The 13,745-nt window shown below is 54.6% G+C and overlaps 1 protein-coding gene across 1 annotated transcript in view; it reads right to left on the bottom strand.

Moving 5' to 3' along the window:
- Positions 1-7,152: 7,152 nt before the first annotated feature.
- NOBOX (NOBOX oogenesis homeobox) overlaps positions 7,153-13,745 on the bottom strand; it is a 36,559-nt gene continuing 29,966 nt past the window's right edge. Inside the window, exons 4-13 of the mRNA XM_064290351.1 lie at positions 12,585-12,958; positions 12,253-12,316; positions 11,620-11,742; positions 10,204-10,740; positions 9,724-9,869; positions 9,386-9,552; positions 9,077-9,165; positions 8,690-8,921; positions 8,091-8,395; positions 7,153-7,460 (exon numbers count right to left, since the gene is read on the bottom strand). Coding sequence (XP_064146421.1) covers positions 7,153-7,460; positions 8,091-8,395; positions 8,690-8,921; positions 9,077-9,165; positions 9,386-9,552; positions 9,724-9,869; positions 10,204-10,740; positions 11,620-11,742; positions 12,253-12,316; positions 12,585-12,958 — 2,345 coding nt within the window. The remainder of the gene's footprint in view (positions 7,461-8,090; positions 8,396-8,689; positions 8,922-9,076; positions 9,166-9,385; positions 9,553-9,723; positions 9,870-10,203; positions 10,741-11,619; positions 11,743-12,252; positions 12,317-12,584; positions 12,959-13,745) is intronic.

The following is a 13,745-nucleotide window of genomic DNA, read 5'->3' as shown; positions in this document are numbered from 1 at the left end:
ACACTTTAAAGAGCTCTTTTGCAGCAGATTTGCCCAATGCAATACATCTTTGGATTTCTCGACTGCTGCTTCTATAGGCATTTATTGTGGATATACGTAAAATGAAATCCTTGACAACTTCAATATTTTCTCCATTTATCATGATTTTGCTTATTGGTCCAGTTGTGAGCATTTTTGTTTTCTTTATGTTAAAATGTAATCTATATTGAAGGCTGTAATCTTTGATCTTCATCAGTAAGTGCTTCAAGCCCTCTTCACTTGCAGCAAGCAAGGCTGTGTCATCTGCATGTTGCAGGTTATTAATGAGTCTTCTTCCAATCCTGATGCCCTGTTCTTCTTCATATAGTCCAGCTTCATGGATTACTTGCTTAGCAACAGATTGAATACGTATGGTGAAAGGATTCAACCCTGATGCACACCTTTCCTGATTTTAAAACCTGCAGAGTCCCCTTGCTTAAAGCTACTGCCTTTTGGTCTATGTACAGGTTCCTCATAAGCATAGTCAAGTGTTCTGGAATCCCCATTCTTTGCAATGATTTCCATAATTTGTTATGATCCACACTGTTGAGTGCCTTTGCATAGAGTCAATAAAATGCAGGATCTTTGCTTTCAGCCAACATCTACCTGACATCGCAATGATATCCCTCATTCCATGTCCTCTTCTGAATCCAGCCTGGGTTTCTGGCAGTTCCCTGTCCATGTACTGCTGCAGCTGCCTTTGAATGATCTTCAGCAAAAGTTCACTTGTGTGTGATGTTAATGATATTGCCTGATAATTTCTGTATTCTGTGGGATCACCTTTCTTTGGAATAGGCATAAATATTGATCTCTTTCAGTCAGAAGAGATATAAGGATATAACCCACAGGTATAGGAGTTAGGATTTTCAACACATATTTTAGAGGGACACAATTCAGTCCATAAGCACTTTCCTAATTTTGTCTGTGTCTCAAAAAATTTCCATATCCATGTTACAGGATAAAATGGATTTGGTTCTTATGGTGACTGATTTTTTTTAAGTAGCCTTTAGGAGAAAAGTTGTTTAAAGGCCTTTGAAGTCTGAATAAACTACCCTCCCTAGTTTCCGTTCTCTCACACGTATATTTATTTATCTCCAGGAATAAATCCAATGTCTTTTTCAGCTCTGTATTGCTTCTCCCCACAGTAGTCTTTGCTTTTGAGTCTTTAGTGACGTGGCCCTTATTATAAGACTTGGTAATGTGGTCAAATTAGAAACCCAGCATTTTGTTACATTAGTAGACGTGATTATTACCCTTCTCCCTAGATACACGTCACTGGATTTTTTTGTAGTTTTCAGACCTTGTCCACAAACATACTCAGGTGGTGGTGGTTTGGCTGAATCATGAACAAGGCCCGTGACCCCAGAGCCATGGCATTACAGACATGACTCAGGAGCTACCTGACCACACCTGCTTCCAGCCTGAGGTTGAGCGTAATCTTCCAGCCCTGAAATCAGGTGCACGCAAGGGCCAAAGGTCACCAGCCAATGAGCCTCAGAGGGCAATGCCAAGTGAAGTCTCAACTCCAATGTACTTCTTGCCTAGATGCGAAATACCCAGTGTCTTTGGCCCATTTCTCCTGACGTGCCCGCTTTAAGTAGTAGTCTTGGGGTGGAAATGTTCCGAGTCTGTTCCTAGGAAGCAGATAAGTCAGCGCCCATGCAGTCAGCAGAATTCCCAGGGGCAAGATTCCCAGGAATGAGCGCCGGGGACAGATTCACCTGGTAGTGGAGGAGAGGCAAGGCCTTCTCACTGGGTGGCCATGCGTGGGGTGGTAGAGGAAGGTGCTAGGCTGGGGTGTGTTGTAGGCTGTTTTCTGAGCTGGGAGGGTGGGGGTGGCTGCCGCTCAGCTGCCTGGTGTGTGAGTCATGGACCTGAGGGCAGAGCTGGCCACAGGGCGGGGCCTGACCTCCACGTTCCAGGAGCACCTATGGGCAGTGAAGTCTTTCCTGGCAGGTACCAATGTTTCAGGGAGGCAATTATCTCTGAACAACATGATGGAGACCAGGGCCCAGGGGGAGCTGGTCATTCTGTTGCCCAGGGTAAGACCAGGTCCTAAATCCTTTCACAGCCCATTGGCTCTGGACCAGGGAACTTGCTCAGATCCTTCTGGAATTGAGCCTGCCCAGGCAGCAGGCTGGAAGCAAGGACTGAGTTGTGGTTTTTCTCAGACTTCATTATCGTGTGTGTGGGGAGGGGTGGGGGAGTATTCTGTGTGTGTCTATGTGTATGTGGTATGTGTGGTATATATCAATGTGTGGGTATGTATGTGTTTGTGGTGTATATACGTGTGTGTATGTGTACATGTGTGGTCTGTGTATGTATGCGTATAGTGTGGTGTATGTGTGCAGTATGGTGTGTGTATACATGTGTGTTTTGTGTATGTGTGTATATGAGTATGTGTATGCATATGTATGTTTGGTGTGTTTGCGTGTGTTGTGTGTGTGGTGTGTGTATATGTGTGCCTATATGTGGTATTTGTGTCTCTGTATATGTGTGCATGTGTATGTCTATCTATGTGTATGTGTGGTGTGCATGTATGTGTGTTGTGTATGTGTGTATATGTGTTGTGTATGTGTGTATATGTGTCTGTCTCTGTATGTATGTGTCTATGTGTGGTGTGTTTCTGTCTTTGTGTGTGGTGTGTCTGTGTGTCTCTGTGTGTAGTGTGTCTGTGTGTGGTATGTGTCTATATGTGGTGTGTTTCTGGGTTTTTTTGTGTGGAGTGTCTGTGTGTGGTACGTGTCTGTGTGTGGTGTCTTTCTGTGTGATGTCTGTGCATGTGTGGTGTGTGTATGTGTGTGTACGTGTGTGGTGTGTTTCTGTGTGTCTTTGTAGTGAGTGTGTGTGTGTGGTGTCTGTGTGTGTGTGGTGAGTGTGTCTGTGTGGGTGGTGTCTGTGTGTGTCTCTGTGTGTGATGTGTCTGGGTAGACCTGGGGAGAAGGGTACAAGAGGATCTTTAGGAGCAGAGGGAATTTATGCAGAAAAACTGGGCTTCCTCCTTGAAATAAAACAATATTGACATTAACAAATAAAAGGGGAAAAAGGACGAAAGAACTGTTTTCCAGTTGAGGAATCAAAGACAATGATCGTGTAAAATATTTCTCGAAACATTTGACAGTAAATACCATCCAGAGAACATGTTTGAGCTAATTGGGTCTGAAACAACTCACAGTTATGGGGAGTGACAGAGAAGTGACACAAAGGAATAGTGAGTCTGGCGAGGGCAAGAAGGAGGAATACTGAAGTGGGCTCGCTGGGAAGCTCGCAAATGCCAAAAGGGCATGTGGTGGATGGTAAGAAAGGGCTTCTCAACCACAGGATCTCAGCCCTGCAGGCCCCCAGCCTGCGGACTGGGGAGGGCGCAGGGTAGGAGGGCCAGGGAGGGAGGGCGCGGGATGCGGAAAGGAGCAGAGGTGGAGGGGGCGCGGGGCGGGAGGAGATGGAGCAGACAACCTGAGCCACCTAAGCAGCAATCGGAGAAACTGCTCCAAGGGGACCAGGGCATCTCGTGGGTGGAAATTCCACTCTCAGGTAATACAGCTGCGGCAACAGGACTGTACGCAGGCAAAGTGGCCGAGGCAATGCCACTAAAACAAAAGTGGAGGTGACTCAGCTAAGACACAAGGAGGCAGAAGCCAGCTCACCTTGACCTCTGCGGTTTGTAAGTGGTTCTACTGGGCGCCTGCCTGGGTGCCAACCTTCCCTCCTCCCCAGCCGCAGATCAGATTCTGCCCCTTTCTCCATCGCATTGCCCCTGCCTTCTTCCCCACCACCGCGTTGGTCTCAGCACCTGCCTCCTGCACGCTGGAACACCTTCCCCAGCCTTTTCATCCAGAATCTCTCTGGAAGAGTGTGCTGCTTGACTTTACACCCTTTATGCCTCTCGTTATCTTCCGCGTCTTAGAGTTCTCTAGAGAGATAGAACTAGGGAGATATATACACACACGACAGCCAGTGATATACGCACACACCTAATATACAGAGCCCGTGATACACACACATGTATACAACACAAGTCGCTGTCTAGTCCACTTGTGTTTTATGTGTGTCAGGGTAGAAGTGTGCTCCATAGGGTTTTCAATATCTGATTTTTCAGAAGTGGATCGCCAGGCCTTTCTTTGCGGTGCATCTGGGTGGACTTGAACTGCCAACCTTTTTGTTACTAGCAGAGCTCTCAAACATTTGTACCACCCCGGACTCCTTTCTTACTGCAAACACCCACAGTATTTACAGCTGTTTTATTCACAATCAAACTGGTGTTAGAATGCCATCTAGTGGAACTCTTTTTGTAGTTTTTCTGGAGTCTAGAATTCCGCCTGAGGCCATGGTGGTTCAGTGGTAGAATTCTCATCTTTCATGTGGGAGACCCCGATTTGATTCCCGGCCAGTTGACTTCATGCACACCCACCACCCGTCTGTCGGCGGGGACTTCTGTGTTGCTATGATGCCGAACAGGTTTCAGCGGAGCTTTCAGACTAAGACAGACTAGGAAGATAGGCCTGGCGATCTACTTCTGAAAATCAGCCAGCGAAAACCATACAGATCACAAGGGTCCAGTCTGGAACCAGTCAGAGAAATGGGGCAGGACTGGGCAGCATTTTGTTCTGTTGTGCATGTGGCCACCATGAGCCAGGGGCTGGCTTGATGGCAGCTAACAACCAAGACAGGCGTTTGAGGAGCCTCCTGCCCTTGGCAGGAGGTTGGACTTGAAAGCCTGTGGGGCTTCCTCTGTCTCTAGGATGTTATGTTTCTAAGAAGTTTCCACCACTTTCTCCTTGTTTGGTCCCTTGTTCATTTTTGTCAGCTAACTCATGCTATTTTTAGTATACCATTAGATTATTTGCACCTAAGCACAGATCTTGAGGTTGATCACCCTTGGATCCTTGGCTGAAGATACCTAAAGCTACATTTGTTCCATATGGAGGTGCTACAAACCACTGAGTGGTAGGCACCTGAAGCCACCAAGACCTGGAGAGAAAATCCCCGGGCCTCCCTTCAGGCTGGGAGGCAGCAGGACTCTGTGAGGACCAGGGGAGGGAAGACAGCACATGGCTGAAGACTTGCCTTCTGCCTCTTTCCTTACGTCTGTTTTTAGACTGCCCTCTTGGTGGGCCTCGTGAGACAGTGAAAGCGAGGGGTGTGTGAGGTTTATACTTGAAAAGATTCAGCCGTGTGTCAGAGCACAAGACAGTTAACGTTTTCATGTATACATCTTGATCCCCAAGGTAAGCCTGTTGGAATCCTTGAGTGGCAATAAAATGACACAGTACTGAAGCAGAGACATGAAACACTGTTGGTCCGTGAAACCCCACCCTGGCACGTGGCGTGTGTTTGTGGCGCTCAAGAAGTTTCTTCTCTGTCTCTGAATATTCTTTTCAGTTCTTATGAACTATGACCTTTCAACTAGTATCTGAATGCAAATTGTAATACATGTTTTTGAAAAAAAAAGTTCAGTGTATTTGCCAATAACCATAGCATTCAGAGGTCCAGAGTGACACCTCCCACACACACCAAAGGTACAATGAAGTGGCTATTTGGCTATTGCCAAATCATAATACAGGACACCGTAGAGCCATCAAATGTGGGGCATTACACACCCCCCCAAATACTGAAGCCAAATCACAGCCACGGACACTGGGAGGAAGGAAAGGAAAAGCTCTAATGTTTGTCACGTGCTTTCTGTGTGTCGGATTCTTCAACATGCAATTTCCACGCATCAAGTCATTTAATCAGACAGTATTGTGATCCCAGGGAAATATCAGTTACACGTTAACAAAACAAACCAAAAACACTGCAGTTTTTTACACACATAATTGCAGGCCTGTCACTGAAGCCGACAATGCCATGGCCGTGCGCCCGTACCCCACGCCACCCCACCTTTTCTCTTTAAACAAACTGGTTGCTCCTCCTTGGCATTCCCCCTTCAGCCCTTAAGCACAGAAGCAGCCTCTCAGCACCGTCCCAATGGGTCCAATTGAAGTGTCCTTCCTCGGCTCCTAATTGTCAGCTACCTCCCAGAGGAGGAGGAAGCTGGCCACATTCACTGTGGACACAAAGACCCTCTGTCCTGTGGCACAGGAGGGATGGCACTGGCCGTAGCTTCACTCGTGACCCTTTCCTCCTGAGTACCAGACCTTCCCCCAGACGTCAAGGAACATCCTTGCTCTTTGCTGGACTCTCCCTCCTCTTCGTGCCCCTCGGACCCTCCACCTCAGCCCCTCAGAGCAGCCCCAAGCACAAGGTGATCACAGGTCAGTGGAGGGGGGAAAATGGAAGTGCAGGCGAGGGGTGATTGGGACACGGGAGCGGTCATTTGGGGTGTGTCTTCAGGTGCCCCTGCTGGGGTGGGGGGTGGGGTAGTAAGAAAAGGCCCGGCTCCTTTGTCTGTCCAGAAGGGCTGTGACACAGCGACCAGGGGTGACACAGAGACCAGAGAAGAAGTACCGCCAGCTTGGCCTCTTCACAGTCTCCCCCACTCCTCATCCCCCAAAAAGAAGAGCTTAGGGAAAATAAACCACAGTTCCCAGTTCCAGACACTGCGCAAAAACATCCCCAGACTTCAACTGTGATCCTGTCCCGAGGGGGGCGGGAGGGGTCAATTCCAGGAAAGGCCCAGGCCCAGGCATGCAGGAGGCTCAGCCCTGGGTCAGAGGAGAACGTGGTTTAATGGCGGCTCCACAGCGAGGCCCCACGGGTCCGGTGCTCTGCTCCTGGGGGGAGGAGGGATGGGCCCAGGACCGCAGGGCACGCTGGATGGGGATCTCACTGGATGCCCAGGACGACGTCCACCAGCTGGCCTGCTGAGTGGGTGGAAGGACACAGGCTCTCCGGGGTACGAGGGGGGATGCACGGTCACAAGATGAACCCCCACAGTGGACAGTTTACTGCTTAGGATGGACACTTGGCTGTCCATCCGTCAGGAAAGAAAACAACATAATGGGGTACAACATTCAGATGCAATGCAGGCCGCCCTCTTTCTTCAGGATCACCCTGTAGTGGTGTGGAGAAAGCAGTCGGCCAGCCCTCTTCCTTCTCAAACCAATGGCCAGCAACACGAGCCCACCCCTGGGGTATCTGACTTCTAGCCCGTGAAGAGTCCAGGGTCTCGTCCGACTTTTTGGTCATGTCCCACTAGGAAACAAGGTTGCTCCTGTCTTCACCTCTGGCCTCGTCTCGAGTGGCTGGCTGGTTCTGGGGGGCAGCCAGTGGCCCCTCAGGAGCCTTGCTGAGTAGGGGCCCTGTTCCCGATGGCCTGGCCACTGCGTTTGGCATGGAGGCACCTGGGGAAGGCTGCCCACTCTTGGCCTGGACATAAGGATCCGGGAAGAGGTCATCGGGGAAGTAGCCCTCTGCCTCTGCAGGATGGCCCAGAGCCTGTGTGCAGAAGGGACCAGGGAAGGGCAGCTCCGGTAGGCAGGGGTCACTCCAGGGCACTGGACCTGTGGGCAGGGGTGGGAAGGGGTGAGATAGGGCTGAGAGAATAAAGCACCACTAACATCTTTTCCTCCCACCTCCAGACACCAGCCAGGATCCCTGGGATCTCCCCTCTGGAAGAAATAGTACCAGGAGCTGCCTGGGGCAGACATGACCCTGGACTGAGGCTCTGAGGCTGAGCATAGGCCTAGAGCACACCATGCATCAGGCCGGGAACCAGCTCTCAGGGAGTCAACGGGACAGAATGCAGAACAAACTTTTCTCTCCTGCTAGCTTTAGTCTCAAGAGCACAAACGCTTCTCAGGTCCAGGGTCCGAGGCCCCAGTGAGGATAATGTTTGCTGCCTCTGCTCTGCTCTGCACACTCCACACTGCACAAGCTGTTCCTGACCCTCACCCAGCCCTCTGCACTTTGGGAATGCTGTTTTCATTCCTGAATACAGGAAATCATGGCTGGGAATGGCCGAGCTGGACTGCAAACTCCATTTTTCTAAATCCAAAGCACTTCTGCTGTTTTTCACCCAGCTATGCAGGTCCAGGGAACTCCAGGAGGAAGTGCTCAACAAGAGCTGTGACTCACTATCCACCCCATGCCCACTCCTCACCCCCAGCCCCCTCCTCTTCCAGCCAACTCACCCATGTTCCCAGTTGGTGGCTGCAGCAGGACCTGCCCTGATGGGGGGCCTGGGAAGCAGCCCTGGGAGGAGCCCCCATGGGGGCCATAGAGCCCAGGGAAGAGGGTATCCTCCATTGGGGGTGGTGTCAGTGAGCTGGGTGTGGGGAAGGGGAAGGGATGCAGGTAGGACAACATGGGCTTTGGGGGCTGGGCAAGCAGCGGCTGGGGCCCTGGGGGGAATGGGAAGGACCCCTTCTGGTGGCCTGGCTGGTGGTCCTGAGGTTCCAGCTCCTCCAGATATGGGCAGGTAGGGGGTGAGGTGATGCTGTGAGGCAGAGGGGATGCAATGAGCTGCAGGTTCACATCCTTTCTCTGGCCCTAGGTGAGTCCTTCCTTCCACTGCCTCCCATAGCCATAGCAACCTCAGGCTGTGCCTCCTCCTCTCTGCCTCTAGCTTCTGCCCCTTCCCTGGCTATGGCCAGGATGGCCAGGACACCCTAGACCCTCCTAATCTCTGCTCCCCTCTGTTAACCCTTTCCCTCCCAGGGCCCATTCTCCTGTTCTCCTATCCGCCCCCCCCAATTAATAACTCTAGAGGCTGCCCCATCCAGCTCCATACCTTGTGCCCCAAGATCCACAGGGCCCCTCCCTGAGGCTGCCGTCACTGCCTGGGGCGTCCAGCAGCAGAGGCATCAGCTGTGGGGTGGGGACAGGGCCAAGGGGAAAAGGAAGACTAGCTCTGCGAACTGGTGGGGGGCTGAAGAGTGGGGGCATCATGGCCACCCTGTGAGCACCTTCATTCTGCCGGGCGGGGTCTGGGGGCCGGTCAGGTGCCAGCTGCACGGAAGGTTCTGGAAACAGAAGGCTGAGGGTGAGGAGGGGAAGACAGGGGAGGCTGGCTAGGGATTGGATGGCAGGCCGTGCGGCATCCAGCAGCCTGGATAGGGCTTGGGACCTGTCTCCTGGCTGCCTCCCACAGTTAACCCTCTGAAGGTGGTCTGCTCACCTGGAAGAGCATCAGGAGGGGGCTCCTGGGAGGTGGCACCAGGCCCTGGGCCCAGAGACACTGCAGGCGGGGGCTCAGCAGCCACAGAGCTGGAGGCAGAGAGGTAAGGGGCATGAATCCAGTGGGCCCTAGCTTTTGACTGGCCGGACCTCATGCAGGGAATGGACCGTGGGCTCCTAACTCCACCTCTACAGGCCTTGGCCACTTCCCAGCCCCATCCAAGCCCAAGCCCCTGGACTCCTACCAACACTGCCTCCTTCTAGATCCAGGGTGGACCGCACGCCTGATCTACAGAGGGGGAGGTCTTACCTGCCACACCCATCAGTGGGGGCAGGGGCCACAGGACTCCCCTTGTCCCCTTTCCCGTTCACCTTCTCAGCCCTCCGCCACTTGGCCCGGCGATTCTGGAACCACACCTGTTGGGGGGAGCACCTGAAGAGACTGAGAAGGGCCGAGCTCAGGCCGGGGGTCAGTAGCTGCACAGTGAACCCCATGACCCAGGTGGCCACTGCAGGGCCTGGAAAGTGCGCCTCAGCCAGAAGGCCTTCACAAGGAGGCTCTGAGGCACCTCGGAGGGCCCCCACCTTTCCCAGCTGCAGCAGGGGAAACATGACTGGGGCTCAGGAAGAGGCTGAGCACACCCGGACCCCCAGATTCCACCCAGCTGCTCCCCTCCCCTCCAATACCATGATGCGTTGTGGGGCAACCCCCACCGTCTGGGCAATCTCCTGGCGCTTGTCGCTGTCGGGGTAGTGGTCTTCTTGGAATGCCCTCTCCAGCTCCTCCAGCTGGTCTGGAAGGACAGGAACCTGTGACATGAGGGACGGGGCAGCAGGGGGCCCACAGATGGGGCCTCCATCCCCACCAGGGCCCCAAGCAGCAGCTGAGGCCTCTTGGACTGGGCCACCTTCTCCTGGGTTCGTGGCAGGGGCCATCTACCTGTGTCCCCGAGGAGGCAGCCAGCCAGACCTTCACCTCTGAGGTCAGAGGTCATGCCCTGCCTCTGGCCCAGCCAGCCAGAGGACAAACAGGCTGTGCCCTCCCATCCCTGGGGCCAGTCTGTGCACAGCCCCCTTCCCAGGGTGGACACCTAGTCACATGGCTTCTTCTCACCTTTAGGGACATACCTGAGCGATATAGGGTCCGAGTCTTCTTCCGAACATGGCAGGGCACCTCAGGGGGCCCCTTCCTCTGGCCTTTGTCTGGGCTGTCCTGGGCCAGGGTGCTGAGGAGGTTGGCCAGGTGGCAGGGGCCCCGGCCCAACCCACAGGGCACTGGGTGGCGGGGGGTTGGGCCTGAGAGAGGGCTGCAAGGAGACGGTGCTTTGGCCAGATCCCCGGCCTTCAGCCGCTTTTGCTGTCCAGGGTCAGGGGATAAGGGCCTCTTGCTGGGCTTAGCTTCTCTTGCCTGGAGGGAGCGCCCTTTCCCCCGAGATTGGGGTCCGGAAGAGTCTAGAGTCCTGTCCCTGCTGGGAGGGGGGCACCGCCCAGTTCCTGAGCTAGAGGGCTGGGACCCTGGCCCCGTATCAGCCCCCGGTAGTCCTCCAGATGCCTCGGTGGGTGGCAGCCCCTCGCCTGGAGCATCCTGTGCCTGGGATGCTGGTCCCTGTAGCAGCCCTTCCACCTCTGGGCCAGCAGCCAGGGGCCCAGTTCCTGCGTCCCGGCCTGTGAGAGCAAGCGACCACTGACCTTAGCCGGGGGAAGGAGCGCATCCCCCTGTTTGGCTCAGCTTAAGCTTTCATTTTCCCACCTACCAAATGGGCCCTAAGTCCAGACTCACCTTCCTAGCTGGGCTGTTGTGAGGATCATATTAAATGAAGCAAGTATTTGAAAAATGGAAACAGATACTTGAGTATGAGATTTTTCAGACACAGAGCACAGGAGAAAAAGACAGTGCCGTCACACTGACACTGACCCATGACGACCCCACGAGTGTCATGAGTAGAACTATGCTCCACAGGGTTCTCCATGGCTGATGTTTCAGAAATAGATCAGCAGGCCTTTCTTCTGAGGCACCTCTTGGTGGACTTAACCCCCAGCCTCTCAATTAGCAGCCAAGCACGTTAACCTTTGCACCACCCAGGGACTCCAGAGCTTAGGAGAGTCATTGTAATTTAGGGTACTCATCCCTGTGAGCTCCCTGTTTTTTTCCAGACCCCAAGGGTGGGAAAGTGAGGGGTCGGCATCTTTGCAGGTGCTTTTTGGGGATGGATGCAGGATGGATGCCAGGGAGGGGGTGGGTCGGGGGGAGAGATTCTGCTCCTTCTGTGATGGCTTCTGGGCCCACAGCAGACACAGGGACAGGGCAGTAGAGGGGGTCTCCAGGAGCCCATGCCAGCTGTCCTCACCTGTTACAGGACTCTGTCACTGGTCGCTTCCACATTTACCCCCCTTGATCTACCACCCACACACAACAGGGCCTCACTCAGGGCCTGGGCAGGCAGAGAAGGGGAAGGTGGCCCTGCCAGGACTGGACCTCATCACTCTCCCTCCCAGCCTTTCCTTCTCTCCTGGAGCTGGGCCTGACCCTCAGATCTGTCTTACCACCTTCCTGGCCAGGTGCTGACGGCTTTCTCAGAGCTAGCACCATGTGCAGTAATCCCGGGAGGGGGGCACTGCTGACACCCCTCCAGCAGAGGAAGAACGAGGGGCAGACAGGTGAGTAACCTGCCAGGACCACACAGCTGTGGGCTGAGGCCAGAGCTCTCCATGGGAACCCTGAGCTCTTATCCCTATACCAAACCAAACCCATTGTGGTTGAGTTGATTCCAACTCATAGCGACCTTATAGGACGGAGTAGAACTGCCCCATAGGGTTTCCGAGGAGCACCTGATAGATTCGAACTGCCAACCTTTTGGTTAGCGGCCACAACTCTAAACCACTACACCACCAGGGTTTCCTATCCCTATACAGCCAAGCCCTCCTTACTCCCTCAGCAGAGCCTGGGGGTGAAGGGTGGGGGTGTGTGTGTTATCATTTCAAGTCAAGTCAGAATATCTGAAAATGGACCCTAACTAGTGCCTGAGCCTCTGGCATTGAAAAAAAATGGTATGAGGTATGTCTTAAGGAATGACTTCCCATCAGTGTGGATTTCAGACCCTTGGGTGAAAGTCAAGAAAGGCCAGAGGTGATACACACACTACTGTGCTTCTGAAAGGCCCTCCTGGGCACACAGACCTCCCTGGGGTAGGGCACTGCGGCGGGCCGTGGTGTGGGAGGGGGACAAACAAGTCATACAGCACTGCACCGGGGAAGGGGAGGGACAGCAAGAGCTCAATGAACACATCCTGAAGGGAGTGGTTTGCCCTGTTGGGTAGGTGGACAAAAGGGGTCCAGGACTCCAGGCCCAGTGTACCTCAGGGATGGGAAATCTTAACTCCAGAGAGGAGGTGCCTGCGGCCAGCCTTCCCGCCCCCGACTACTCCCTGTGCCGCAGCTCCCGCAACTCCAGCCCCTGAAGCTCCTCGTGCCCCCCTAGCCCGGCGCCCCAGCTCCGGTCCTGCGCTCACCCCGCAGCTCCTTGCACACGCGCCCCGCGGGCTCCATGGCCTGGACTGCTGTGCCTGGCGGGCGCACAGGCGCGGCCTAATGAAGGCGCGGGCAGGCGGGCAGGTGGGCAGGGGGCAGGGGCAGGGGCAGGTGTGCGCCGCCGGCCGCTCGGGGGCCCGCGCCCAGCCCACGCCCTGAGGCCCGCCCGGCGTGCGCGTGGGGCTGGGGCCGGCCGGGAAGGCGTAGGCCAGCCCCCACCGGCCGGAGCCCGGGAGCCCGGGGCCAGGTGCGGGCTCATCAAGGTGCGGGCTCCACCAGGCCGCTCCGCCCCTGGTCGGGGCTCGAGGGCAGGAGGTGATGCGAGGGGGCTGCCAGGACTGCTGGGGCCTGGGGCCTGGGGGGTGGTGCAGGGGGCTGGTCGGGGCGCACCCCCACCCTAGGCCGGCCCTGGTAGTGGGCCCAGGGCCCTCCTGAGCCCGCGACTGAACCGTGGAGGGCGCCTCTGTAGGCACGGGTCAGGGTCGCCCCCAGCACAGGCTGTCGGCGAAACCCGGGATTAAAGAGCCCCAGTGCGGCCTCGCTGCCTCAAGGGCCGGCGCGGAGCTGCCCAGGTGATGGACAACAAGCGGAGGAACCCGGGATCCAAGGTAAACGCGATGCCACATGCACATGGGTAGAGCAGGCGCTGGGCTAACGGGGAAAGGACTGCTGCTCCGGGCTTGCCACTGCCTCCCCCCGCCGCCCCATTTAATACCGCAGCCTGTTCTCTGAGAAAGGGAGGGCAGGCTCTTGGTGTAGTGGGGGGGGGGGGGGGCGTGCTCTCAGAGGGCTGAATCTTTGCTCCCTAGCTCATGGACGGTTTCTTGCCTTCTTATAAAAAAAAATTAGAATTTTAAAATTCTCATCACCCCTTGAGTAGGTGGGGAGTGAAGGGTGGGGGTGCTGCCCAGACTGAGACAGGTGTTTGGAGCTGGGGGAGGGTTAAGCAGAGCCCAGGTGTCTTGCTTTAGAACTTCAGTGGATGTGGACACCACGTGCTTTTATGCTGTAATCAGGCCTTTTCTCCGAGGGATCGTAGGCTCACGTGGACTTTGGGGGTTGTGAGAGCTTGGGTACTTTTACAAACTTAAAGAGGGAGCAAATTAGATTCACGGGCCTATGATCGCAACTTGGGGCATCTG

This window comes from Loxodonta africana, chromosome 8 (assembly GCF_030014295.1).
Source record: "Loxodonta africana isolate mLoxAfr1 chromosome 8, mLoxAfr1.hap2, whole genome shotgun sequence".
NCBI lineage: Eukaryota > Metazoa > Chordata > Mammalia > Proboscidea > Elephantidae > Loxodonta > Loxodonta africana.
This window is presented reverse-complemented; position numbering and strand designations above follow the sequence as displayed.